Source organism: Tursiops truncatus, chromosome 20, assembly GCF_011762595.2.
Source record: "Tursiops truncatus isolate mTurTru1 chromosome 20, mTurTru1.mat.Y, whole genome shotgun sequence".
NCBI lineage: Eukaryota > Metazoa > Chordata > Mammalia > Artiodactyla > Delphinidae > Tursiops > Tursiops truncatus.
Window position 1 is genome coordinate 49,187,935 of NC_047053.1, and position 27,587 is coordinate 49,215,521.

The window sequence follows — 27,587 nt, forward strand, 5'->3', positions numbered from 1 at the left end:
GTCGGGGCCGGGCACGCCCTCAGCCCCACCGCTCTCTCACCTCCTGCGCCGGCGGTCCCGGTTCCTGCCGAGTCGGTCGGACAGGCGCCCCAGGAGAGCGGCCAGCCCAGGGCGGCCAGGCAGGAGGCCCAGCAGCCGCCTCCAGAACACCGGCCCCGCCGCCGCCGCCGCCGCCGTCGCCGTAGCCGCCGCCGCCATGGAGACTCGCCGCTTCCGCTTCCGGCGCGCGAGAACTTTATTGACAACCGCGCGCGCGGACACGGGCGGCGCGCGGGAGCCTGGAGGGGAGGCGGACCCACCCCGCAGCCTCAGTTTCCCGCCAGGGGGACGCAGGTGTGCTGCACGCAGGGACCAGGCCGTGGAGGAGTAGGGCGCGGGCACCAGCATCCCCTGACTCGGTCTTGATACCGGATGGGGGTGGAGAGTGAGGGGCATCACCTGTCAGACCCCACGACCAAGTTCAGGCTGGACCTGACAGGCCGAGCCCCTGCTCCAAGGTGTTAGCTAAGATGTACAGAAGTGGGTGACCGTTGACTCACCCGGGCGCACTGAGAACGGAAAATCCCCACCAGACCCAGGCGGGACCATCTTTCACCTTGTCAGCCCTGGGCCTGCAGCTCCAGGGCACAGAGCAGCTCACCCAGTCTAGATGTTGTAAAGACCCCTCCAACCTCCCCATGCGCCCAAATGCATACACACGCTGTAACCCGCCCCTGGGAACTACGGCTCCATGGCCAAAGAGGCTGAAGGAGCTCATCCCTACAGCCAAGAGCACTTTTTTGTAGCTGATTTTAAAAAGGTAACGGATGACTCTCATCTGTATCATGTGGTTCCTTGGCAGGGTCCACAGAGGCTGGGACTTGGAAACTGGAAAAGCTGTAGGAGATAATCATATCCTACTTATGGTGGTGAGGGGAGGTGTTGTGTGGTTAAAAGGATATGGACACACAGGATACAAAACATTCCGAATTCTGCTTTCAACAAATTACCCGAGGAAATGAATTATACATTCCCTACAAGAATGTTCATCTCGGGCTTCCCTGGTGGTGCAGTGGTTGAGAGTCCACCTGCCGATGCAGGGGACATGGGTTCGTGCCCTGGTCCGGGAAGATCCCACATGCCGCGGAGCGGCTAGGCCCGTGAGCCATGGCCGCTGAGCCTGCGCGTCTGTCCTGTGCTCTGCAACGGGAGAGGCCGCAACAGTGAGAGGCCCGCGTAACACACACACAAAAAAAGAATGGTTAATGAAATTAAGAGTAAAATCTAGATTTCAAAGAGTAGTATAGAGCTTATCCCATTTTGTTAAAAATTTGAGAGTGTGGGTACAGACAGACTGAAACTAAATACACCAAAATGTTAACATTGCTTATTTGGTGCTATTTAAGAGTTTCCAAATTGTTTACAATCAGAGAGTACTTCAGATTTTAATTTTTCCTTTAAGTTCAGATAGCTTTACAAATACAGGGCGAAATTTGATTCAACTCTTCCAAGTGAGAAGTGGTGAATCATCAAATTGCCTAATTTCCAGGAACTAGAATGAAACTATCCCTTGCTTGGTTCCACTTTTGCACCATGCCTGGCACAGGGTAGTTGCAGGGTCAAGGTGCTGAATGGCTGCACCATGATGCTGGGCAATGAGTACCACGTGGACCACAGGAGCATCCTAACCGTCCTGAAAAGAGCTGGCAGCTTCTTTGCGCAATGTGATGCTTTGCTGGGAGAGGTATTGAGACAAACAGCCATAGTACCGTCCCACTGGGAATTTCTGATCTAAAGTAAACTATAGTAGCACACAGAGATATTGACAGTACCGTAAGTTAAACTAAGGAGTATTTACATTAAGTATAAACAGCAGACAATGACCCCAGTCCTTTCTGAAGCCACACACCGAGGGCCTCTGGCCTTCCTGGCTACTTTGAAACAGTCCGAGCTACAACCAGAGTGAGGCAACTATGACTTTGCCCTACAACACACACATTTAGAGTTGCAAAAATTTTAAATAATGGTTTTCAGGGATTGAGCAATATTTTAGACGGTTACATTTTTACATGATGACAGCACACAAGCACTGTTTCCTCCAAGAAGTCTCATCTGGACTAGTTAGGGAGAATAAGTAGAGGAGGTAAGTCATGCTAACACAGGTGGCCCAGAAAGTCTGCCTGGGAGCACCCCCAAGCTGCTTGGAGGACAGGCAGTCTGGGCAGACACGACGACAGCTGCTGGGAGTTCTCAAGTCACACCTTGATGACCCCAGACGAGAAAGCATCTGTCCTCTGAAACCCCTCGGTGGCTCGGAAGCCCATCCGCTGAGTCTCCCTCATCCTCCTGTTTGCACCCACTGCCTTCTCGTTAGCCTGCTTGCTTCTTCCCAAACAGGAGGTGCTAGGGTGAGAATGACAGGGTCGATGGACTGATGACCGAGATCATGTCTTCCCAAACGGAAAAGGAAACCCATTCATGAAAAGGAGAGTTGACGTCAGGGAGTGGTGGGCTGCTGCCCCTGATAGCAGGGCTGCTCTCCCAGGCAGGAAACACCAGGAAGTCCTGAGCTAAGGGCCCGTGCCTCACTGTCTGTGATTCACTCCCTGGACCGAAAATCATGCCAGTGTAAGAGGAAAGCCCTTCCTTCCAGAACTTGCTTTGTGAGCGAGGGTCTCTCCCAAACACAGGGCTATTGCAAATCCAGGAAGGAGGGAGGAAGGGGCTAGCCAGCCCACCTCCTGCCTCGGTGATGAGAAACTCTCCTAGGTTAGTTTGACCTGGGGGCTGATGGGCTGCCTCTGAGGAGCGCACTCTTGTTTTGTAGGGAATGCAGCCTAGGTACTAAGGATGGCATGAAACCAGCCTTGGGGCCACAGCCTGCCTCCCCCTCCGTTCTCCTACTCCGTCACCGCCCCGCCTCACCAGCCTGGCCTTTTTACCACCCTTCAAACTCCCCACACACATTGCTGCCCTAGGATCTCTGTGTTAGTTGTTCTGTCTGCTTACAATGTCCTCCACCACTGCCCCCCACCCCCCATCCTTCGGAGCTCTGTCTAAAGCTCTCCCTCCCCTAGAAAGGCCCGCCTGGCCCCATAACAGGATTGTATTTTCTCTCTATTAAGAACTGTGATCTAATCTTATTCATTGGTTGATTGCCCTGTCTTTTGTCTTCCTGCGCCCCCCCCCCCCCGCCCCCAAATCTGAGGCCTTAGAGCACTGAGGCACGAGCACCCAGAAGAGGACCTGGCACCAGAAGCCGACTCATTCATGCTGGTTTGATAAATGCATGCATGGCGGGAGGTGTGAGCTCTGAAGCCTCCCGGCTGCAGGAGGGAACCAGCCAGCTTGTGCTTTTCCGCCAAGGGTGGGGCGATGGTGGCTTGGCCTCCTGGGATTTTACTGACCTGCTGCCACAGATCACTTTGCAAATGCGGCAGCTCACAGAGCCCTCGGTCTCCCCTCAGGCCACCAGCCCTTTTCCTGCCTTCATTCTCCCTGGGATATGCTCTCCCCACTGAGCTGTTACCCTGATCTTTTCCAGCCCTTGATACTCTTCCCCCCCAAAACTAAGACCTGACCCCAGTCCTCCCTGGCATGAGACAGGCGTCTGTTCCCCCAGAGCAGAGATTGCCAAATATTTTCTTAAAGGGATCAGTGGTAAATATTTCACACGTCGGGGGCCAGTCTCAGTCTCAAGTCTGGTGCAAAAGCCACAAGGAATGAGTGTGGTTGTAGAAATGAGTGTGGTTGTATTTTCAATAAAACTTTATTTACAAAAGCATCCTGCCAGCCCTGCACCATAGTTTGCCAACGTCTGTTTCAGAAAATGGCTTTTCCCTGGGCTGCAGCAGTGGACCTGGCATGGGCCCCACCGGGCTTGTATGGCCCTAAAACAGGGAGAGATGAGGTCTTCTGGCACCAGGGACCTGAGGAAGTTGGAGTTGCGGGTTGTGAAGAACAACTTGTCCAAACACTGAGTTCAAACCAGCAACCTTGCTGGTAGGGGTGGAGAAGCGGTCAAGGTTCTTGCATTTGTCATTTAAACTTTTCAGTGTCAAAAATCTTGTCATCTGCAAAACAAAATACCTATTGCTCAATGGCTCTCTTGCCACAAAGAGGCCCAGGATAATCTGGCATTTCATCAGCAAGAAGTCAGAGCCCAGATTTCTGGAAATGCCTCCTGGGCAGAGCAAGCCAGTTCGCTTCTCTGTCCCGGTGAGAAATAAATGCAGCTCTCAGCTTCAGGGGAATCTCAGCCTCTTGTGGTGTGGCAGGCAGCCAGCACCACCCCAACCAGGAGCTGCAGGCCTCCTCGTGATCCAGCAGCCCAGCCCTTGGGGAGACACTGCGGCCCGTGGCCAGTTATGTCCCAGGGAATCCCAGGCTCCCCAGGAGCCACATGGGTGGTGGAGGTGAGCTGCTGGGGGGCTTCCTGGCAAAACCCCACCCTGCCCCACCTTCCTCTGCTTCTCCCTGCCCAGCCCTCATGGTGCTTTGAAGCAAGAGGCTAGGTGTGCCCCAGGACTGGTACCAGAGTCTCCAGCAGGACAAGTCTCCTTGTTGAGATGAGGCCAAATCAGACCAGGCCCCAGCAGGTGGGAGAAGAGGCTCCGGACTCCCAGGCTCAGGCTTGATTTATTTCCAGTCTCCTGGAAGTTAGGAAAGAGACTCAAAGGAAATCCCCCAAAGTCAATCATCCTCCTTACGCCTTAGCCTAGAGAGGTGGGAAGACAGAAGCCAGGTAGAGTTGCCACATCTATGCCTGCAGCTCCTGGCAGGAAGGGGAGTGGGGGGAGGGCAGTCATCCTGGGTGGTGGGCTATGCTGAGCTGGAGAGCCCAGGTCCCATCTAGAGGGCCCACCAGACCTGCCAGATTGTTCCCCAAAAGCCCCCAATTCAAATATGGATGTGAAATTGCCAGATTTTTAAATGTTGTCTCAAAAATGTTAAATTCTGTACAGGTCAACCACTGCATCTGTGGGTTTCCTTCAGCCTGTAGCTCACTACTTCACAGGCATCTTTTGATCTGTAAAAAAAAAAAAAAAAAAAAAAATGCCCCAGATACCACAGGAGGAAGGGTAACTGTAGAAGGTCACAGTTCATCTGTACCTTTTGCCTTTTGAATGTTGAACCATGAGGCTGTCCTGCCTGTTCGTGAAACATCTTTTCGCTTTCCAAAGTTCCAGAAGTTAGAGGTTGTGCCTGACCCACCTCCCACAGTAGAATGGAGTCGAATATTCCATCTTCTCTGCTCGTAGCTGCCTCAGGTTGAGCTCGGAAGCTGGGGACTAAGGCCTTTAGTGGGTGGGAGGGAGAGTGACAAATGAGACAGAAGTGGACAGTGGGAAAGATGCTTGGTGGCAGAGCCCAGGCGCCCTGATGCTGGTGGCGCACCTGTCGCGGACTCTGCTTGCTCCTAGCACCTACAAGCTGGGAGACGTGGGGAGGTGACCTCTCCAGACCTCGGCTTCCCATCACTCTGCACGTGTCCCTTCCTCAGGGGTTCCCTTCAGATGTGCCCCCCTATAGACTGGGTGTCCCCATAATATGCTCACAGCCCCTGTGACTTCTCCTGCACAGTACTTAGCACAGTCGAAATTGATTAATCATGACATCAATTGTGGGAGAACCTTGTACTTCTGGAGAGAGCCTGAGCTCCATGAGGGCCCAGAGCGATAAATTCCAAGCACGCAGACCAATCTCTGACACATAGCTGGTGCTCAAAAGTTACCTCTTAAAGAAATGAATGAATGGGGACTTTCCTGGCAGCCCAGTATTTAAGACTCCACGTTTTCAATGCTGGGGACACGGGTTCGATCCCTGGTCAGGCAACTAAGATCCCCCATGTCATGGGGCACTGTCAAAAAAAAAAAAAAAAAAAAAGGAATGAGCGAATGAATAGTTTTGTAAAGTAAGTCTTGCAGGAGCAAGAAGCGACTCTGAGTAGGTCCACTTACCCCCGAAACCTGGACTTCCAGCAGCATTTTGTTTATAATTATCGGGGTCTTATGAAATCCTGGACGGGGGGCAGTTCACGTACCCAGGTGAAGACACTCTGAACTCCACTCATGTGAGGCCAGGTGAGTGCAGCAAGGTGGAAAGCAAGGGACTCGGAGAGCCAGCCCCCAATGTCATACCTTAGAATCTCACCTCTGTCCCTGCTGGAGACTCCCACCTCCCACTCCTTCTGAGCCACTTCTCTGCCATCCCGGCTGGTTCCGGACCTTGGGAGCCTGAGAGAGGATACATCACATCCCTTTGAACTTATCCAAGAATCAGTGCGTGCCAATGTGTGCTTCAAATTCAGAGGAGCCAGGGACCTTCCTAGGGGTGTCACACACCTCGATGGGGGACTCAGGAGGTTTTCGTGGCAACCCTGCCACTGCAGGGAGCCTGAGTGCAGGCCCAGGAGGTCAGTTCAGATGCTGCGTGCACGCCCGGGGAGAGAGGGTAAGCAGCACCTGACCCAAAAGCCTGGTAGGTCGAGGGCTGCCCACCGCTGTGCTCCAGCAGCCAGCCCATCTGGCTACTGTAGGGCAAGCCGGACCCCTGCGTCCACCTGGTCTCCCACGCATCCTGGCTCTCCAAGGGCATCTGGAGCCCAGGAGCCTGCCTCCATCCTCACCCCCCTGCCGGCTCTCCCTCTCGGGGCACTGCCGCTTCAGCTCCAGGCGCCGGTCCAGGCTTCATTTGCATTACAGCCCAGATGGTTCACCACAGCCTCGCTTCCCAGAACTGCCCGCTACCCCGGTGTCTGTTCCCGGGCGCAGGAAAGGGCACGCACGGGTGCGTGCACAGTAGCCGCTTCAGAGCAAACAGAGACTATTCCCATCCCAGCTCGGGACAGAGCAGGGCTGGTTGGTTTGGGGTCTGGGGAGATAACTGGCGAGATGCTAGCGCCCCTCCTTTTCTACCTCCGACTCCGAACTTGGAACAGATGTGGATTCTTCTTCGAGCCGGTGGAAGAAACTTCTCTCCCCTCCCAGATACCCCCCACACACTTCGTACTCTCCAGGCCCTCCTAGAGTCACCCTCCCACCCCCTACCCCCTCTGTGGGTGCAGGACTGGGGCCCCCGGGCAGGGGTCTGAGCTGAGACCCAGCCCGAGTGCCAGAAGGGAGAGGAATCTGAGAAGGCAGGGTGGGTAAGTGGGTGGGTTGGTAAAGTGTTTTCTTTCCCTCCCTCGGCACTTTTTCTGGGAAATGCCAGAGGCCAGCTGGGCCTGGAATGTCAGAAGGAACTCCACTGCTCACAGACATCTGAGCCATAAACCTTTTCATTAGCTCTGCCGCCCCTCCCGGCAGAAACAAAGGCCTGCAAACTGGAATGGCGCTTCCGGCTGCGGGCCATTGTCCAGGCCTCCCCCGCCCGCCCCTCAGAATTGTCTAAAGCAGGAAAGAGAGAGGTCGGGGTCAGCCTGGTATGCGACCCTCGGACCTTTCCTCCTGCACAGGAAAGGTCATCCCTGCCATTGCCCTGCGGCCAGCAGGGCCGGCTCCCGCCATCAGTCCCGGTGGGCAGGGGCTTCAACTAAGAGGGGCTAAGTTGCCCAAGGAAGCCCAGCCCTGGGAGAGACTCACTGGGGGGCGAGGGGCAGGGCCTCCAAGAGGTCAGGTGAGACACTCCCCCCATCTTCTCCAAATTGTCCAAGAGAAAGGGAGGCAGGAGAGGAGAGACCTCATTGCCTCCTGCCTATTTCCTGTAACCATCAACATTAGCCTAGAAGCTCCAGAGGGAAGGAACCAGTCTTTTCCCCACCATTGTATCCCCAGGCTTCCCCAACTAACTGGCATGTAGTAGAAGCAGAATCAACGTGGGATAAGGAATATCAGGCCACCGGGCAGTTGAACCCAGGGTGCCTCCTTGCGCTGTAGAAAGCCCACTAGTCTTGAGACACAGGGAGGCCTGGGGCTTGGTATTGAGCAACTCCTGTGGTCTGAGGCCAGTCTCCTAACCCATCTGGCTGCAAAGGCAGCCACCAAACAGAACAATGGCAACGTTAGTGCCCACGCCCAGGCTGGCCCCCGGAGGATACGGAGATCATGTGTGCAAGGATGGGACCTCGTGTTCACCGAGACGTGCCAGAGCTTCCTGTGACCACCCCACAGGCACCAGCATTCCCATCTAAGAGGCTTGGGCAAGAGTTCATCCTCTGTCACACACCATGAGTAAGTGAAGCCCCATGGGCAGCTGAAACCGCTGTGTACTTCCCCTCCATCATGAATGAATATCTTTATTATCTTTATGACCAAGCACCTTTGCCTGGAAATGGGATTCTGACTTCATAAGAAATGCTGCAAAGGGAGAGATTCTGAAAAGGCAGGAGGCTCCGAAATCCCTTAACCAGGGAAACAGCATGGAGGGGCAGAGAGGCCAGACCTGGATAATGGTTTCTCACCACTACCCATCCCCAGCAGACAGGGAAAGTGCCTTCGGTCAAGTCTGCCCTGGTCTGGGCATCTCTCTTGCCTGGAAGAAGGAGTCTGGGAGTGTGCCCTGTATTGTCCCGATCTCTCCTCCCTGACTTTTCCAGCAAAGTTTGAGTCTTCACTCCCTTTGTCTTCTGATGAGCAGGCCTAATAGTCTCCACCAACCACACAGGGGCTCCTATACCCTCCTTCCCAGCTGAACAGCCGCTCCTGAGCCCTTCAGGAAAAGACCAAAAGCTACTCTAGAAGAAAGCAGTCAGTAGTATCTAAAAATGATGGAAAACAGAAGGCGACACAATCCCTTATTTAAAGAGCCATTGGGCACTTTCTACGTACCAGTTTCTAGGCTTCCATAGGAAAAAAATAATCAACTATAGTCCTTTTCCTCTAGGTTAACAGGGGATGAGTAGGGCACGTGTTTCAGCATAAAAGGAGCTACCCTGGAAGTTTACACTGATCTCCGCCAAATCTTGGAGGAAAAGTAGAAATCAGCCAAGGTGTGGAAGGTAGTTCCACCCAGAGGGAAGCAGCCATGCAGAGACCCAGGCCTGGGGAACGTTCTGGACACAGCCTGGAGCTCCATGTAGCTGGAGCTTGAGGTGTCAGTGGGGCAGAGGCAGCTGATGAAGCTGAGAGGGAGCAGAGAGCCTCAGACGAATACTCACCACAAAGGCAATGGGAACCCCCTGGAGATATTAGAAAGCCAAAGGGAAACTTGGTGACTGGCTGAATCATTTGAAGACAAGCAGCTTTTTGGAATATCTCTTATATAGGAGATATATAGCTCTCCAAAACATAAAGCCATTTATAGCCATATGTATCCCCTAGTGGCCCAAGCTGCAGCAGCTCAGCCCTCCTCTCCTCCCTCTCCCCGAAGACCTTTCAAAATCATTATAGCTAACATAAACTGAGCATTTAATATGTGCAAGGCACCATCCTAAGCATTTTGCATGCATTGGCTCAGTCCTCACAACCACCTGATGAAGTAGGTACTATTATCAGCCCGTTTTACAAATAAGGAAACTGAGGCACAGCTGGGAAAGTCAGTGGCCCAAAGTCATACAGCTACTGGGTTGTGGAGCCCGGACAGCAGTTCAGTCTCCTGAGTCAGTATGCAGGGAGCCCTGCCCCTCTCCAGCAGGACAGCTTCTTTCAGGCCGCTGGGCATGCGTGATGACCCTGCCCCTCCTCTCTGCTCCTTAAATCATCCAGGCACTCTTGGGCCCACGCTATGCTCCCCGCCAGTCATGCAGCCTTTGCTGCTGGCCCTTGGCAGAGCCCAGGCTCACTTGGGTACTGTGCTGTTGATATTAGGACTTACCGATTTCAGAGGTATGAGTCCCTCCAACCAGACCGGGGAATCCCAAGCTCAGGGGCTGTTTCTTCCTCCTTATCTCTCCCGCCCTCACTTCTGACCCCCTCTCCCCCCAAGAATGAATGATCACAGTCTCATAGGATCATAGTTACAACCACTTCTTTCTCATGACGCTCAACACTTGGGGGTCCCATGTCCCCTCACCTCCCCTGTATCCCTGCAGGATTCACCCAGCACTTCTGTGTTCCCAGCGCTTTGCCCCATGCCTGGCAAAGGTAGGCACTCAGTGAGCGTTTTTGGAATGGTTGAATGAATCTAACTTGTGTCAGAGCCTTATAATTTTTTTTTTTTTTTCGGTACGCGGGCCTCTCACTGCTGTGGCCTCTCCCGTTGCGGAGCACAGGCTCCGGACGCACAGGCTCAGCGGCCACGGCTCACAGGCCCAGCAGCTCCGCGGCATGTGGGATCTTCCCGGACCGGGGCACGAACCCGCGTCCCCTGCATCGGCAGGCGGACTCTCAACCACTGCGCCACCAGGGAAGCCCCAGAGCCTTGTAATTTACAAAGCAGTTTCTCATCCATTAACTCAAGGGCTATTCCTTGTGAGCCTTCCTTGTCCTCCACGGGGCTCAGCACAGCAGTGGATGGTCATGGTGGCAGCCTCCTAAGCAATGGATGAGAAAAAGAATGAACTCCTGATTCTACAAAGAAGGAGAATCCACTTCATTAGCCCGCAAGTATCTGGAGGGCAAAGACTAGGTCTTATTCGTCATTATATGTCAATGCCCAGCACAATGTCTGGTACATAGAGTCCAATATTTGTGAAGTGTGTTGAATAAATCAATTTCCCCCTCTGCAGGAGTAACAAGACTTCCTCCTGACTACTGCTCTCCTAACAGAATCCAAAGGGGGAACTGCACTGAATTACTTCCATGTCTAGCATATTTTGATGTGCAGAATCTTTTCTTGTCTTTTTAATCTCAGATCTCTGATGGGAAAAGATTATTATTCCTACTTTACGGATGGCAAAGCTGAATTCCAGAGAGACTGGGTGTCCTGACCACATCTCACTTAGTCCCCTGACATCTGTGGGGGAGAGAAGTGATGGCACAGAGCGAAGACACAGCGGCAAGTTGGAGGCGCAGTGAGGTGCCTATCAGCTCCTAGAGAAGCAAAGGAGCCGTGTCTCCGAGTTCTAAACTCCCGAGGGTCTCTCCCTTCCTTTCTGAGTCCTTATATTCTGTGGCATGGCATCTGGGAAAAGGGCAGCGTCCAAAGCTCTCAGCCCCTGCGTCCTGAGAGATGACAATCTAAGTGCCACTTAAGCTAGTTCTCAGGTGTCTCCAGCACCCCACTGCCTGTTTGGGGACAGATGGCAAAATTTTCCATCCTTTGTAAAGCTGGCCCTGGTTAGCTCAGACCACCCACATCCACGCCGACGTGACCAAGAACAGATCCGCTGTTCACCTCAATCACCTCCTCTCCTCACCCCCGGGGAGAGATCGGGCCCCGACACTCAGAGGGGGCGCACATTCTAGGCTGTCCCGGGCTATCTGGAAGCGGGCTGAAGTGAAAACTGCTTTCCGGAAATTCTCCACTGCTAGACTTTTATTCCCAGGTCTAACTCCAGACTGTGATGTGAATTCTCCTCGGTCCCCCGAGAAGGTCCCTCCCGCCCCAGCTTCTGAGCCAGCCTCCCCACCGCCCCTTCGGGTTCCCGTTCCAGGGCTTGGGGTTGGGGGGGAGAGCAGCACCAAACTCCGCTCCAACTAGCAGACCCCAGGGCGCCCTCTAGCGGACGCGGGGCGCGGGGTGGGGCCATCGCTCGCCCTCGGGCCAGTCCCGCCGCGTTAAGAGCACCTGGCCGGACCCACACCTCACCTCGCAGGTTTGGAGACCCAGAAGTGCGAAAGCGGTTGTTGTTTGCGTTTGTGTTTTTTTGGTGGTGGGAGGCGGCACCCGTGTTGCATCGGCAAAGAACCTATCGGTGGGCCGATGGGCTGAGGCCGGACAGCAGCCACTCAGGCTGCGTCCCCTCCACCCTTAGGACTCCCGGCTTCACCTCGGGGACATGCCCACAGGTGACTGTCGGGCGTCCCCACCCCCCAGGGCTCCCAGGTCCGGTCCCAGTTTCGCGGCCCGGCCTTGGGGTGTCCCCCGTTCCCCTGAGGCAGGCATGGGCCTCCTGGGGCCGCGATCGGGATCTCGGGCGGGCGCGGGCGCGGGAGGGCGAGGGGGTCTCCCCACGAGGTCCGAGAAAAGGGAAGGGGAGCCGGGAGCCTCTCCCGCTCGGCCTCCTGGAACTGCCCGCGCTCTGGGAGCGGCGCCCCCGCCTCTGCCAGAAACTGGCCTTCTTAGAAGGGAGGGGGAAAGTGTGAATGAGAAGTTGGGGGCGGAGCGCGCGCGGGGGAGGGGCCGCTGCCAGGAACGCGCCGCCGGGGCTGGCGCCTAGCCCGCCGGCCGCCCCGGCTGCCTCGCGTTGCGCTTTGTCTCTGCGCGCGTCTCTGCGGGTCTCTGGCCCTGCTCGCGGCCCGCCCTCGGTCGCCCGCGGCCCCTCCCTCCCATCCGCGCACAGCCTTTCATTGCTGCGAGTAGTGACTAAACATTACAAGAAGGCCGGCCGCGCAGTTCCAGGAATCGGGGGGCGGGGCGCCGCGGCCGCGTATATACCCGCGAGCGCGGCCTCAGCGCCGGCTCCGACTCGGACTCCCCGCGCCGCCGTCGCCGCCGCCGCCGCCGCCGCGACTCCGGCCCCGCACGCCGCCCGCCCGGCCCGGCTCCCGCCGCGATCCCTCGCCTCGCCCCCGCCCGACCAGCCCGGGGGCGCGCAGGGGGCAGGGCGGGCGTCCCGGCGAAGCCCGAGGGACGCGCGCGCGAGGGCCCTTTGTGGACTTCAAGACCGCCAACATCTGGGCGCAGCGCGGGCCACCGCTGGCCACCGCGCCGCCGCCGCGCCTTGGGGACCGTAGGAGGGGCAGCCCCAAGGCCAGAGACTTCGGTTTGGGACCAGGTAGGAAGGAGGGGCGCGGCGTGGAGGGGGGGTCGGTTCACTAGTCCCGGGAGCTTTTCCCGGTTTCCCCTCCCCTTCCCGGGTCATTCCCGGCAGGGAGGGGACGAGATAGGGGGCAGAGCGGATGGAAGCCGGAGATCCCAGGTTCCCGGAATACCCAGGCTGGGGCCCTCGGGCTTCTCGTGTCCCCTCCCTACCCCCATGCCTCGGATTTCTTTCTCCGTCCCTGCCGCCCGGGGCCACCGGACTGAGCGGCGTCCAGAGCGTCCCGGGGGCCCTTCTCCCGCTCCCCACCCCGGCCACGCTCCTGGAGACCCAACTTCCGCGCCCGAGTTTCCCACTCGGCGCCTTCCCAGTGCGCGCTGGGGAAAGGGCTGCCTGGAGGCGGGGGCTGGGCGGGCTCCGTGGGGGTGTCTGGGTCGGAACGAGGGCCCAGGCGAGCGCCTCCGGGGCAGCTGGTGTCCCGGCCGCTCGGCGGAGGGAGGGGAGCCGGGGTGGGCCGGGCGCGCTGGAGGGTTCCGGGTACTCACGCGGCGCGCGCCTTCCTCCCCGCAGCTCCCCGGGATGCGGTAGCGGCCGCTGTGCGGAGGCCGCCGAGCAGCTGCAGCCGCCGCCGCGCAGATCCACGCTGGCTCCGTGCGCCATGGTCACCCACAGCAAGTTTCCCGCCGCCGGGATGAGCCGCCCCCTGGACACCAGCCTGCGCCTCAAGACCTTCAGCTCCAAGAGCGAGTACCAGCTGGTGGTGAACGCAGTGCGCAAGCTGCAGGAGAGCGGCTTCTACTGGAGCGCCGTGACGGGCGGCGAGGCGAACCTACTGCTCAGCGCCGAGCCCGCCGGCACCTTCCTCATACGCGACAGCTCGGATCAGCGCCACTTCTTCACGCTCAGCGTCAAGACGCAGTCGGGGACCAAGAACCTGCGCATCCAGTGCGAGGGGGGCAGCTTCTCGCTGCAGAGCGATCCTCGGAGCACGCAGCCAGTGCCCCGCTTTGACTGCGTGCTCAAGCTGGTGCATCACTACATGCCGCCCTCCGGCGCCCCCTCCTTCTCCTCGCCCCCAGCTGAACCCTCCTCCTCGCCCTCCTCCGAGGTGCCCGAGCAGCCGTCGGCCCAGCCGCTCCCGGGGAGCCCCCCCAGGAGAGCCTATTACATCTACTCGGGGGGCGAGAAGATCCCTCTGGTGTTGAGCCGGCCCCTCTCCTCCAACGTGGCCACTCTCCAACATCTCTGTCGGAAGACCGTTAACGGCCACCTGGACTCCTATGAGAAAGTCACCCAGCTGCCTGGGCCCATTCGGGAGTTCCTGGACCAGTACGATGCCCCCCTTTAGAGAGCAAAGGGCAGGGGTAGGGGCTAGGGGCCCGGGTCCCCTCTCCTCCATGGCACATGGCATAAGCACAAGAATCCAGCCGTGAGAGTCCTGCAGCTCTGGGTGAGCTAGGGGGCGGACAGGCCCCTCCCTCCGGTCCTCCCCCTGCAGAACTGGGCGGGCGGTACCTGGAATGTGTTTGAGGAGAGGGGGAGAGCCACCTGAGCGCCCCTCCCCCACGCCAGTTTCTCCGGAGGAGCCGGCGGGCCCAGGGGGACCACAGCAACGACCTCAGTGGATTCTCTCTCCTGTCCCGCTTTCTCGACCCCGCTGCGCTTCCAAACGGGGGACACTGCGGGCGTGTTGAACTGGTGAGAACTGCCGGGGAATCTTCGAACTTTCCAACGGAACTTGTTTGCTCTTTGATTTGGTTTTAAACAGAGCTTTAAATCTGAGCAGGTCGCGGGCCTGGAAAAGGGTGGATGAGAGAGAGGGCGCCTCAGGGGCCCAGGGCTACCGGCTGGCCAAGGAAATGGTCACCCCCATCGCCCAGCCCAGGTGAGGAGGGTGGCTGCCTGCTCCACCTCTGACACAGGGGAGAAGGGCAAGGGGTGGCCTGAAGGGCACCTTTCCGCTCCCCCTCTTCCTCCCCTTTCGGACAGCCACCAGAAACACAGGTCCTAGAGTGCATCTAATGCCGGAGAGCCCAGGGCCCTTCCCCTGTTTTAAGGGGGGAGTGGCATTTGGAAGAGGATGGACGGCTGGTCAATTCTTCTTTCCCCACCCATGCTATACCTTTCGGCACCTGGGGGATGGGGCTGGAGGAGATGGAGGAGATGAGCCACCTTTGAGCCCAGATCCTGGACAGAGAAGATGGGGGATTCTACTTTGTGCCTCCTGACTATATCTGGCTAGGAGGTTTGCCTTAAATGCTCCCTGTCCCATGGATAGGGACTGGCACACAAGAAGCCACACACTCAGCCAATCCAGGCAGAGGCCAAGAGATTCTCAGAGGGGCGTACACCGGCCACACACCATTCGGCGGGGGAGGTCAGAGATGCATGGGGGGGGGGGGCAGAGATCCATGCCTTCCACCTGAGCGCAGGAAGAATGCCAGCCCAGTGGGTACTGGCTGGCCAGTGGTGCCTGGGCTCTGGCCAGAGCAGAGCCACCAGGCTCCACAGCCCCCCAGACCCTGCACAGCCCTCCCTCCTCACCCTGGGGGACTGGCACAGGCAGGAAGTCATCGAGAGGCCCTGCCACCCAGCTGCTCCCGCTCTGCAATAGCACTGATCAGTGAAAACTTACAGTAATGTAGCGGGGATGGAATTACCTGGAACTGTTCTTTTCTGGGGAAAACTAAACACAAAGTTTTCTGTGTCAGGTATTGGGCTGGGTGGGGCAGCTGTGTGTTGGGGTGTTTTTTTGTTTTTTTTTTCCTGTTATTTTGTTTGGGTTTCGTTTTTGTTTTTTAATAATGTTTACAATCTGCCTCAATCACTCTGTCTTTTATAAAGATTCCACCTCCAGTCCTCCCCTCCCCCACCCAGGCCTTCGAGGCTGACAGGAGATGCTTGAAGAACTTACCAAAATACCAACAACCCAAGTCAGACTTTGCACATATTTATATTTATATTCAAAACAGAAACATTTCAGTAATTTATAATAAAGAGCACTATTTTTTAATGAAGAACCTGACTTGAGCCTTTCTCCCCCGCCCCTTCTGCCTTACTTGCTCTTTCACCCACACCTACACCCTACATCAGAGGGCGGCGGCTCTACCGCCTTGCTGCCCTGGCGCTCCCTGTGATGGAATCAAACTCGGCTTCACGTCACTGACAAGCTAAGGCAGCCACCTAGACTGTACCGAGAGGGGTAATTCCTGCTAGTCTGATTCAGATCTGACCAGAATATGCAAAGCAAGTTCGAAGGAAGCGCTTCAAAGGGCTTGCAGGGAGTATGAACTGAGCTGTGGTCAAAGCTTTTAGAGGCTTCAAGCTATTAGAGGCGCTGGGCTCCTCGTCAGGGAGGTGTTCCGAGAGAGCCCAGACTATGGGGTCCTGGAGGCGACCCGTGACCTCAGCACAGCCGGGTCCATGGGAGGTGGGGGGAGGGGGAGTCCCGATGCAAACCCTGCACTAAGTGGGGCCCTCCCCAGGGGTAGGAGCCCCAGCCTGAGAAGTGGATGGGGCCACATACCTCCCAATAAGAGCAGCCATCTATTCACCTATTTTCAGCCACTCGCACCCTCTGGGCACTCAGAGACCACCTGGGTCGGTGGTCACCTTCCCAGCCACCCCCAGGAGGCTGGTGTTACCACCGCATATTCTCAGGCCCAGCTGTGTGCTCCATGGGAGCGGGGACTTGGACGGGTCACTTCTGATGCCTAGAACGGTGCTCGGTAAATATTTGTTGGCTGACTGGGGGCAGCATCTCAGGTTCACGGAGGTTAGGCAACCTGCCCGAGGACACACCTCTTGGGAATGTGGGAAAGACACAGGTTAGGAATCCGGGAGCCTTTGATTTTTCCAAAGCCCAGGAACTCTCTCTGCCTCCCTTAAGTAAGCACAAAGAATATGCCCGGGGTTGCCCCTAGGTGGGTCCCCCCTGCAAAGTCAAGAGGTTGGTAACCGCCCCCCCACCCCCACCCCCACACTCAGCACTAGGGTTCTGCTAAAAAGGCAAACTAAAAGTGCTGCTCTGTGACATTTTCCTTCCATGCTTCTTCTCCCCCAAGGCCCCAAGCCTGACAGCTGGATCAGTGTTCTCCCCAAGTCAGGGGCCCCATCCCCTCCTCTGCCTCGGATGCCTGAAACAAATGCCACAGCCCTCTTCCTGGCCCCCGATAAGCTGCTCAGGAATCAGTGTCCAAAAGGCAACTGAGAGTAAATAAACAAAGTCGTTTTTCTTTCCCATTTCCTGGACTTTTGGGGAAAATAACCTAAAGTGACGAGAAAGGGCGAGGCCAGGCATGGGACCACTGAGTAGACAGAGCACGTTAGGAAGCACACCAGAGAGACTACCACCTCTGGAACTGGGAATGTAGACCCAGGCAAGGTCACCTTCCCAGAGCACAAGGTCAGGTGAGGGGACCCAGTAGGGCCTGGCTCCCCAGCGCCTCGCAGGAGGACGAGAGCCCGGGAGACTTTTGGTAGGCTCTTCCCCACCCCACCATCTGCTGGCCTGACAGCCTCGATGGAACCTTGGAACCCAGAGCACACGAAGGCCCCGTCCTAGGCCCAGAAGGCAGCTGTTTAGCCAGGATGTCCAGAGTTTAGAGGGTGCTAACGGAAGGGGCTGCAGGGGGGAAGTGGCTCTCCCTACCCCTTGGAGGTGGAACTCAGAGGCAGAAGACCCCTGACTCCTTTCCCTCGCTGCCCACCCCACCCTTCTTCCTTCCCATAGGTCTCTCCATTTTCAGACCACAGACCGGACCAACCTTCTGGTTTGCAGACAAGTCAAAGTGACTCCCAGAGAAGGAAAGCAACTTACTGGACTTCACACAGCCAGCTAACGGCAACATCAGGACAAGAATCTCTCAGACTGGTCTGCTCACCAGCACTTCTCCCTGTTTTCCCTCCTCATAGCAACCCGTGTTGCAGAAGTCTTTCTGTACTTCTCAGTCCTTTCAGAGGCAGACACCGCTCCTCCAGAGGACTTTGTGGGCAACCCTCTGTCCTGGCCGCCAGAGGAGGGGTGCACCTGGTTCCCAGACTTGCTAAGAAGCGTCCTGCAGGGCATAGGGAAAATTCTTTGCGGCTTGAGCCTCAAAGGGGGTTAAGCACAGAGGGTTAAGCCCAGCTGGGGGTCCCTGGCCAACAGAAAGGGAGGAGATGGAGCTCCCCAGACCGTGGGCCCTATTACCGTGCTTCAAGCGCTGTAGGAATCCACCCCCAAGAGGTCCTTATCCTCTCCCCGGTGGTGCTGTCTTTGGGCAGGCCTCCTGATGAGTTAGAGCCAGGAACGGGAACTCTGAGGCTTGCTCTGGGGGAGGGAAGGAAGGAGGCCACAGACAGGGGAGCTGGAGATGGAAAGTAAGCGGGCACGTGTGTCCTAGTCTAAGGATGTTTGGGAGGGGACACCGCCGGAGTACCAGGCAGAGAGAGAGAGAGAGGGCAGAGTCAGATAGCCACAGAGGGAGTCTAAGCAGAGACAGAAGCCTGCGGGGTGGGGGACAATGTGCACAGGGGCGGACCGGGAAGACCGAGGCCGAGGTGGGAAGAACCCGGTCCCGGGCGCACCTTCCCGCGCCGCGTCCCGCCCCCTCCGGATCCGGCGGCCACCGGGCGAGCGGGCAGGCGGGCGCGTCGTTCTGGAGGCCTGCTTCTGCCAGGAAGAGTCACTTCCCGGACACCGCGGGAGCCCTGACGGAGCTATGCGAAGAATGTACGCGCGGAGCCTGGCGGGTGGCATCTCCCGGGCCCGCGCCGCCGCCGCCGCCGCAGCTGCCCAGCCGAAAGTGAGCGCGGAGGACAGCCCACGCCCCCGACACGCCCCCGACACGCCCCCGCCGCCCGCGGAGCGGTCGCCGTGGCAACGGAATTACAGGCGCAGAGTGCTGTTTATTCTCAGACCAGTGCCAGGAAATTCGGCCGGGAGGCTGCCAGGCGCACCTCCCTGGGGTGGGGGGCGGGAGAGGGAGGAGAGAGGATGGACCGGCGCGCCCGGGGCTCCTGGAAGGAGAGAGGGAGGGAGGGAGGGAGGCAGTCCTTCGTCCCTGGGGGTCACTGACCCCTCCGAGGGGAGGCTGCTCAGAAAACCCTGACTCTTTGTCGGCCATGAGTGGATCAAGTTTTCCCAGGGGAGCCGAGATCCCCCTCCAGGCCGGCAGCCCCTCCCCCCCAGACCACTGTCCTTGGAGCCCCCCAGCCCCTGCCTGTCAGTCACTCACTCACTCATTCATTCATTCACTCAGCGAGTACCCATTAACACATCCTGTGTGTCAGGGGATTGAGTGTGAACAAGACAAGGTCCTGCTACTCCTGCTCTCCAGAGATTTAGCGGAAGTGACAGACACTAGTTAAAATGTAAATAAAATAAACAGTCTGATATTTGTGCCGCAAAGACTCATCTTTAAGTCACATTTCCAGTACCTCGAACATCCACAGTCCTGTCTCATCCTCAGGTACGGTGACCAGCTTGTCCTGGGTTATTAGCCCTGAATGTCCAGGACATTTGATCACCCTTCCCTCGGGTCACACATCCATTTCAGTGATAGTGAAAGTGAGACTTGGATTGCAAGGGCAGTTATTCCAGGGTCATGGAGCTCATTAGAGAGAGCCGGAGGTCCTACCTGAGAAAACAGGGCTTTTTTTGGCTCAACCCTTCTCACCTCCCAGAGCTGCCTCCCTCCCAAGGCTCATGAAAGCCAAAGAACCACCTGCGGCTAGTCCCCAGGGAGTGGATGAAATTGCAGATTCCCGGACTCCAAGCTCAGCTTTTCTGAATCAGAAGCCCCAAGGAGAGTGGGGAATCTCAATACGCAACACCTCCTCAGGTGACTCTGAGACCACTCGCTTCCTTTGGGGAAGACAAGCCTGGATCCTCCTCACTTCCCGGGAAAGGGAATATCCTCCTTGAAACTTGACTAAGCCAGAGCTGGGAAATTAGCAGGGAGGGAAGGCCCAGGATCACTGCCCGCACTGGGGCAAGTGCAGACAAGTGCAGCCCTTCCCTCTGCTGGGCTCCAGCCCCTGGGCCCCAGCCTGAGGATGGCAGGGGGAGGAGGACGGTGCTCCTTCCCCCAGTGCTGAGCCCTCCCAGCTGTGCTGTGCTGGGAACAGGCCAGGCATTTGTGAAACCCTGGGTTAGCCTGACCCACTGTCATGAGGACTGCCTGTGGAAGCTGGCGCGGGGAGGGGGATGGAGGGCTGTTCCCAGAAGTGGGGAGAACTCTGGACTTCCCACTCCTGAGTGCTCCGGATTGCAGCACAGCCTTAAGCAACAGCAGTGGCCTGGAAGGCTGCATTGCAGAGAGAATCAGAGGCCCCCGGCTCTCATCTGAAGCCAGGGCTCTGAATACTAAAACTGCGCGCTCTCCTCGTAAATACGATCACAGCTGCTATTCGTTGTAATAATCAGGCCCAGCCTTAGAGAAAGGTGGAAAACCTAGACTTAAAAGAAGAAACAAACGATGCAAGTTCGTTATTTACATTACACAATAAAATGTTTCCTCTCTTTCACCTCGCCTCCCCCAAATCTTCTTTTCATACAGAAAATGCTATTTGGTATCCATAATGTATAGGATGATGAAGGTATAGACATGAAACGTAAAACCCACGAGGGGGGCTTCCCTGGTGGCGCAGTGGTTGACAGTCCGACTGAGGATGCAGGGGACACGGGTTCGTGCCCCGGTCCGGGAAGATCCCACATGGTTCGGAGCGGCTGGGCCCGTGAGCCATGGCCGCTGAGCCTGCGCGTCCAGAGCCTGCCTGTGCTCCGCAATGGGAGAGCCTACCCACAACAGTGAGAGGCTTGCATACCGCAAAAAAAAAAACAAAAAAAAAACAACAGGAGGCTGATGTGATGTGTACACAACCACAGGGGGCGCTATTCACAGTGTGATCTTTGTGGGTGGGGATCCCACGAAGTTGTGTGATGGGGGCTGCAGCGTTTCCGAGCTTTAGGGTGCATTATTAGTACCTGATGCTTACCTGCCCAGTGCCCCAGGTGACATCAATGCAGGTGGGAGCCCTGTTCTGGGCACTGTGACCAATGCTGGAGAGATCATTGCCAACCAGGAAACATTCAGACTTCAAGAGACTTACAGTCTGAAAGGGGAACCAGACGTGAAAACCAATAAGTATCCTAAAAAGGAATGAGTATAAAAATAAAATGGTATACAGGGTACATCTGGAGGGCCCCAGGAGGAAATGACCTACAGTGGTTTCCCAGAAGAGGTGACTCTGGTGATGGGAAACAGCAGGTGTTCCCTTGGCAGGCGTGGGACAGTGGGGCATTCTAATGATCAGAAACAGGGAGATGGCCAAAAAAGGGAAAAGAAGGCTTTGGGGAACTTCAAGAAGTTTGGTGTGTCCCCATCAGGCACTTCCATGCCAGGCTCATCTTCTAAACATACTGGTTTCATCCTCACGTCACGCACACAGCCCTTCCCCGTAGGATGCACACTGGTTCCCGTGTGTCCCCATCAGGCACTTCCATGCCAGGCTCATCTTCTAAACATACTGGTTTCATCCTCACGTCACGCACACAGCCCTTCCCCGTAGGATGCACACTGGTTCCCGCGGCACTTTCCTCTAAGCCGCTTCCAATACATTCAGACTCTCACCCTAGAGGAAAGCTCATTGTCTTCAACTCGCCCACCCACTCCACACCACACTGGGAGACTTACTTCCTCCCATCAAGGTGGTCTCCTTACCTGCCCACCATAGGCTTCACACCTGTGCTCACCTGTGAGCCCATTTCACATTGGGGTTATCCCACCAGCCCAGACAGCCCTTCTCCCTCTTCCAATTCTGCCTCTCATTGGTGGTTGCCAGTTTCCTCCAGGCTGGACTATGAACTCTCTGAAGGAAGAACTCTCTTATTCATTCCTTCGATGATATCTTATTGAACGCCTACTCTGCACCAGGCACTGGATCTTCCAGCTTTTTACATTCATCACAAAATCCGGCAGAGTCGGTGGCGCCCAGTGGAAGCCCACCAAATGCTTGACCCCTGACTGTACAAAAGAAAGAAACGTCTTTAAATAAAGGGGTTTCTGGAGTCGTTAAAATGTGATTTAAATCGTTTACAACTTTTACTTCGGGAAGCAAATAGGCATCTTTTCTTTTTTTTTTTTTTTTTTTTTTTTGCGGTATGCGGGCCTCTCACTGTTGTGGCCTCTCCCATTGCGGAGCACAGGCTCCGGACGCGCAGGCCCAGCGGCCATGGCTCACGGGCCCAGCCACTCCGCCGGCATGTGGGATCTTCCCGGACTGGGGCACGAACCCGCGTCCCCGGCATCGGCAGGTGGACTCTCAACCACTGCACCACCAGGGAAGCCCCGGCATCTTTTATTTTTAATACATTGTGTTGGCATGAATAGCACTTTTGTTTTTTTCAGAACACATCCTAATATATTATCTCGCTCTTCCCTCCTTATATAACTCAGAGGTAAGTGAGGCAGCTCAAATGAAATATGTTGCGTTTTCCAGATGAGCAAACTAAGGTGTCAAGAGATTTAGGCGTGCCTCAAGTCACACAGACGGTTAGTGGAAGGAGCAGACTTAGAACACTGATCGCCTGCCCTTTCCACCACTACCTGCACCTGTGTGTGTGAGTCCCCACCATCCAGGACCTCCACTTAGCAGCTACTGTGAAAGCTCCCCAAGGGACCCAAATGGCAGCTGGATCCACACCTGGCTCTCATCGGAGACCAGTCAGCCCTGGGGGACAGTCCTGGGGCTGCCATTCCATCCATAGAGACTTTGAGTGGTTGCAGGGAACGCCAGGGTCATCCCATCTCCCAGCGTCTGGGAGCCTCAGACGTTCAGGGCTCGTGTTCCCAATGGACACAGAATTGCCAAGGAAACTCCAGTGAGACCTCTGGCCAACCCAATGTGCAGAGTTTTGCGTAAAGCCTCAGAGAACCCCAATATCACTCTAAACTATTCCTTCTGGAAGCCAGGGGAGGGATGAGATGACCTCTATATCCCCTTCTGTAATACAATTCTATGAAAAGGAGGCTGGAGGGAAAGGAGCCAGCTTGGGAGGGAGGCAGGCTGGCTTTTGAGCGTGGTCCCCTAGCCATTCGCTGCCCTTTTCAGTGTTCCTTGGCACCTGGTGAAAGTAGGCAAGGGGGTCTGGCGGGAAGGCCACCCAGAAGCTATTCAGAGACCAGCCGGCATTGCCCAATCAGGGGGTGGGGACAGTCAATGGAATACTGCCCTACACACTGGGGTTTCCCCACTGGACTCCTCAGGCCATCACTCCAGGGGTTGGCTGGGAACTCAGCAAGGACCCTGACCAGGCTCTGGCCAGAGCCCTGGAGTGGAGGGGAGGAGCCTGCAGGCATCCTGCCAGGCCTCTCCAGCCTTAGAGAAGGAGCTGAGAAGGTCAGCCAAGGGGCCCAGCTGCAACAAGAGACCTTGTGCCCACACCAGGGTAAGGACTGAGCTGGTCCATCCTGAGTGGGGGAGGGGAGGGGCCTCAACCCTGGCAGAATATATAAGGCCCTGGGACCATCAGGCCGGACTCCGTCACTGGTAGGAGAGACATCTGGAGAGGAAGCAATTAAAAGGGCCAGAAAACCGGTAGAGGCTGCAGGCCCCTGGGAGAAAGATGAAGAAATGGCCAGAGATGCCTGGAGGACTTCCTGGATGTGCCCGGGCTGGGCACGTTGCTGTGTGCACAGGCCGCTCAGCACATTTTGAGCTCCGTCTGTAAACGCGACGCCCAGTACCGTCCCTCCGACGTGCTGTAGATGAGCTTTCCATGGGGTGATGCGTGATGATGAATCACCCCGGTCTAGCTTCCCACTGTGAGCAACACAGTTAACTGGCAGAAGACTGACCAGGATTCAGCGGCGAGGTGATGGCAGGGCTCCGAGCTTTCCTCTGGGAGGAGAAAGCTGTCCTGATCCAGGATCACAGGTGTTCTTGGCCTTGGGGGGAGGATTCGAGCAACTGAGTCAGCCTGCCCAGGACTCTGCTCTCTGGTCTCAGCGGCCCTCCCTGCTGGTCTCTGGAGGGTTCAGTGGGAAACAGACAAGGACTGCATGAGAATGCTGTTGGCCTTGGTCTCCCCCTGGCCTGTGGAGTAAGAATAAAGAAAGGTTCACCATCCCATAGGCCCTCTTGTTGGCCCCGACCCTGCAGGGAAAGAACCTTCACCCACATATTTTATTTAGTTCACATACTTTCGTGGCCTGCTTCTGACACGCCAAGCACTATTCTAAGCACGTGGACGGTAGGAACGCATTTAATTCTCCAGCAACTCCATGAGTTAGTTCCTATTGTTGTCCCCGTTTTTATAGTGGAGGGAACTACAGAACAGGGATGTAACGTGACGTGCCTAAGGTCACACAGCTAACCAGGAGCAGAGCTGGGTCCAAACCCAGGCAGTTGGGCTGCAGCATCCCTGCCCATGGCCAGCATGTGCCAACCCTTCCGAGACACCGGACATGGGCACAGGAGCCCCGGACCGGCAGAGGGCAGGGCGCCACTGTGTGGCAGGAAAGCTGGGTGTGTGTCCCAGATCACTGCTTCCTGGCAAATGACCTTAGGCGGGTACTTAGCAGTCTAGCCGTGGTTCTTAATCTATACACAGGGATCTCAACAAAACCCACTTCATGGATTGTCATGAGGTAGGGACAAGACCATGTCACAGGTTTAGTATTATTAGCAGGGTCTCCCTGGGACCAGCAAGATTCAAAATGACCTCCCACATTCACCCCCATCCAACCCCCCACACCCCCGCTATGAGGAAAGTGGAGCCCGGCAAGGCTTGGCCACCATTTCCTGTCCCGGGTGGGAGGAGGATGCTTAGGAAGTGTTCCTTCCTGTCTCCTCCTTGGTTTCATCCAAGCCTTTCCTTTCTGTGCCTGCTGCATTTCCTTCTTGTTTTCCACAACTGCCCTCTGTTTGACATTTGGTGCTCGTATGAGTTTCCTGGGGCTGCTATAACAAAGGTCCACAAACTAGGGGGTTTAAAACAACAGAAACAGATTTTCTCACCGTCCTGGAGGACAGAAGTCCCAAATCAAGATATGAGCAAGGGCCATGTGCCCCCTGAAGTCTCTAGGGGAGGATCCTTCCCTGCCTCTCCCCAGCATTTGGTGATCACCAGCAATCCTTAGCGTTCCTTGGCTTATAGACACATCACTCCAGTTTTCGCCTCCGTCTTCACATGGCTGTCTTCCCCGTGTGCCTATGTCTAACTCTCCCTCTTCTTGTATCCAGTCATTGGATTAGGGTCCAAACAAATCTAGTATGACTTCATCTTTAACTACATCTGCAAAGACCCTATTTCCAAATAAGGGCACATGCACAGACTCCACATGGACATGAATTTGGGGTATACTATTCAACCCTGTACTGCTGGTTGGTCCTGCAGGATCTAAAATGAAGAACATTTTTTTTTCTTTCCTTGCGTTTTCCAGGAAGAGCCTAGCAAATGTGTCTTTCTTTGCTCTTGGGCAGAGGAACAGGAGGAAGGCCACTTTATACTCCATCCAAGACACCCTGAGCAAAGGACAGGCTTCAGAGGCGCCCAGGGGTGGGCCCAGCAGATGGCCTGGCCGAGGGCAGGCCTGAGAGGAAGTCTGCACAGCCGAGGGCAGTGCCTCCTGGGGAGGAGGGAGCATGCGTCTGTAGCCTGCTTGGCATGGCCTGGTCCTCTACAGACATCGCCTCTTTTAGCTGCAGGGATGCTTCCTACGTTTCTCTGGTGAAGAGCTTCAGTATTAGCAACCTCAGGTGATGCTACACACAAGCAAGAGCATCCTCTAGAAAGCTTATTCTGAGCTTCCATGTGCAAAAGACAGGGGAAGGTGAAGCCTCGGGGCCGGGCGTGGGAAATCTGCCAGTGCCACCGTTCCTTGGCAATGTCACCTAGGGAAGAGTCCAGGGGATGCCCAACGGCCAGCTCTTTGCAAAGCCCTGGGTTATCTGATGGTGAAGTGGACACAGGAGCGCGGCAGCCTCCACCCCTCAGATGTTCCAGACGACCAGGTTACAGAGAGCTGGGGATATGAAGTTAAGGGACTTTCATCTGCATCTTTCATCCCTGCATCGTCATCATCATCAGAGAGGAAGCATGATGAAGGAAGCTCCAGGCGGTCTGTTAGAGCTGAAAGGAGAGTTCTCAGGTCCTCCCCTCAACCGGGGCCTGCAGCCCCTTCTCTCCGCCCCCTCGGCCCCTCACCTACAGCTGGAGACTCTGGACAAATCTCTGGCCCTGAGAGGCTTTCTGGGGCGTCCAGTTCTGTCTGACATCTAGAGCCTGGGAAAGGAGGGAGGGAGGATGCCAAGAAGGCATGGGGTTATGCTTGTACCTGAACTACAGGAAGGGGACCGCCCTACCCCAGCATACCCGCAGCTGCTCTTCCAGGGACAGGAAGTCAGCTGAGTACCCAGCAGACAGCGTGCCTGGGGGGAGGGGTTCAGACACCTGGGCAGTCCGCTGGGCCATCCACTACTCTTCCGGGCCACACTGGTTCCCACACCCAGGAGGCCAGACGGACTGGGGATTAAGAGCCTGGGTTTTCATCCCGGTTCAGTTCGCCTCCTCAAAGTTAGGAGACCAGGGCAGGTCTCTGAATCTGCTCCCCATTTGTTACAATGGGGATAATAACGGTCCCCACTTCCTAGGGTTGTTGTCATAGATCAGTGAGCGAACACCCACGTTGCCCAGGACATAGTGAGTGCTGGGTCAACACTGGCTGCTCTGATGCCCCTGGGAAGGGGCTGAGCCGTGGACCAACTATTTCTTGCAAATAATCTGGCATTTAACTAGTGGCCTGACCTGCTTGGGGGGAGAAATGGCGCCCTCTTGGCAGCCCCACCTGGTTTAGTAACTCTCCTTGGGAAAGCAGTCATGCCTATCTCCACTTCACACACTGCATGAGCTCTCCCTACACCAGGGCCCCTCTCTGGCTGGCCTGCCCAACCACAGGACAATCAGGCTTTTAGCCAGGCAGTTACAGTAAGCCAGGCCCGCCCTTCCTTACAGGGGGTACCACTGCTCCCCGGCCCCGAGCCTCGGTTCCCAGAGAGGAGACAAAGGGGTATCAGGAGCCCCTTACCGGCCTGGTATGCCGGGGTTGGCTCTTAACGCCCCCCCCCCCCCAGGACATGCTGGTTTTTCCAGCGATTTCCAGGGGCCACTTAGTCCTGGCAACCAACCGGTCCAATCTGCAAAGGGCAGCTGAAGCAGCAAGTAATGTTCGGGAGAGGCTGACTCACTTCAGCCAGGCTGGGCCCTCTGTTAATATTCCTGGACCTCAGCCTGGGATTCCTGCAGGTTCCGACAGCAAGTCGAACCATCCTTTTGTATAAGGAGGGTTCCAAGGTAACCCTGAGGGGAAAGGAGGTGGGGAGAGCCCTGGCAAGGGTGTTGATCCCCACGAAGCTCCAGGCCTGGGGGACGGGATGTTGACAAGGAGGACCTAACTGATCCCAGGCCTGATTGAGGAGGGAGGGCGGGAGAAGGGAAAGAGGACCCCATCTACAGTGCACAGGGCACATTACATAATTATTCTATTTTAATCACAACCACCCTGTATGGTAGATATGACTAATCGCTGGTTAATAGATAAGGAAACTGAGGCTGGGAGAGGTTGAGGAGGTTAGCGGGCGGGTGGAGGTCGGTGAGGGGTGGTGGCTGCATGGGCAAAGAGTGAGGTCAGGCACCTTTTTAAACTCTCAGCCTCAGGGCCCAAGGAGGGTAACAGCGGGCAGCCTGTGCTAGTCCCCCACCTCGCCCCGCGAGGCGCACCTCTTGGTGGGCAGGGCAGGCACAGAGCCTCCTCAGGTCACCCTGGTCCAAGACTGCATCTGACTGGGACACCGCGGGGGCGGGGGGCGGGCTCGGATTGGG

General features: G+C 56.4%; 2 protein-coding genes and 1 long non-coding RNA gene across 11 annotated transcripts in view; 1 reads left to right on the forward strand and 2 right to left on the reverse strand.

Moving 5' to 3' along the window:
* PGS1 (phosphatidylglycerophosphate synthase 1) overlaps positions 1 to 402 on the reverse strand; it is a 44,798-nt gene extending 44,396 nt beyond the window's left edge. For all 6 annotated transcript variants that reach the window (XR_012328765.1, XR_012328764.1, XM_073798251.1 and 3 more), the window contains exon 1: positions 41 to 402. Coding sequence is in view for 4 of the 6 variants with exons in the window: in XM_073798251.1 (XP_073654352.1) it covers positions 41 to 387 (347 nt within the window). In the remaining 2 variants the exon portion in view is untranslated. The remainder of the gene's footprint in view (positions 1 to 40) is intronic.
* Positions 403 to 3,734: 3,332 nt separating this feature from the next.
* LOC117309394 (uncharacterized) lies at positions 3,735 to 12,274 on the reverse strand. Of its 4 annotated transcripts, none has more exons than XR_012328665.1 (3): positions 11,608 to 12,274; positions 4,514 to 10,390; positions 3,735 to 4,052 (listed from the first exon to the last, which is right to left on the reverse strand). It is a non-coding gene; the product is annotated as an uncharacterized lncRNA (long non-coding RNA). The 4 variants fall into 4 exon arrangements; XR_012328666.1 differs by lacking the exon at positions 11,608 to 12,274 and having other exon boundaries at positions 4,514 to 5,839; positions 6,133 to 11,542; XR_004523669.2 differs by lacking the exon at positions 11,608 to 12,274 and having other exon boundaries at positions 4,514 to 5,277; positions 5,714 to 11,542.
* Positions 12,275 to 13,379: 1,105 nt separating this feature from the next.
* Positions 13,380 to 15,741, forward strand: SOCS3 (suppressor of cytokine signaling 3). Its single transcript, XM_033846778.2, has one exon. It carries the CDS (start codon positions 13,380 to 13,382, stop codon positions 14,067 to 14,069), a length of 690 nt encoding a protein of 229 aa, XP_033702669.1. The 3' UTR covers positions 14,070 to 15,741.
* Positions 15,742 to 27,587: the final 11,846 nt, after the last annotated feature.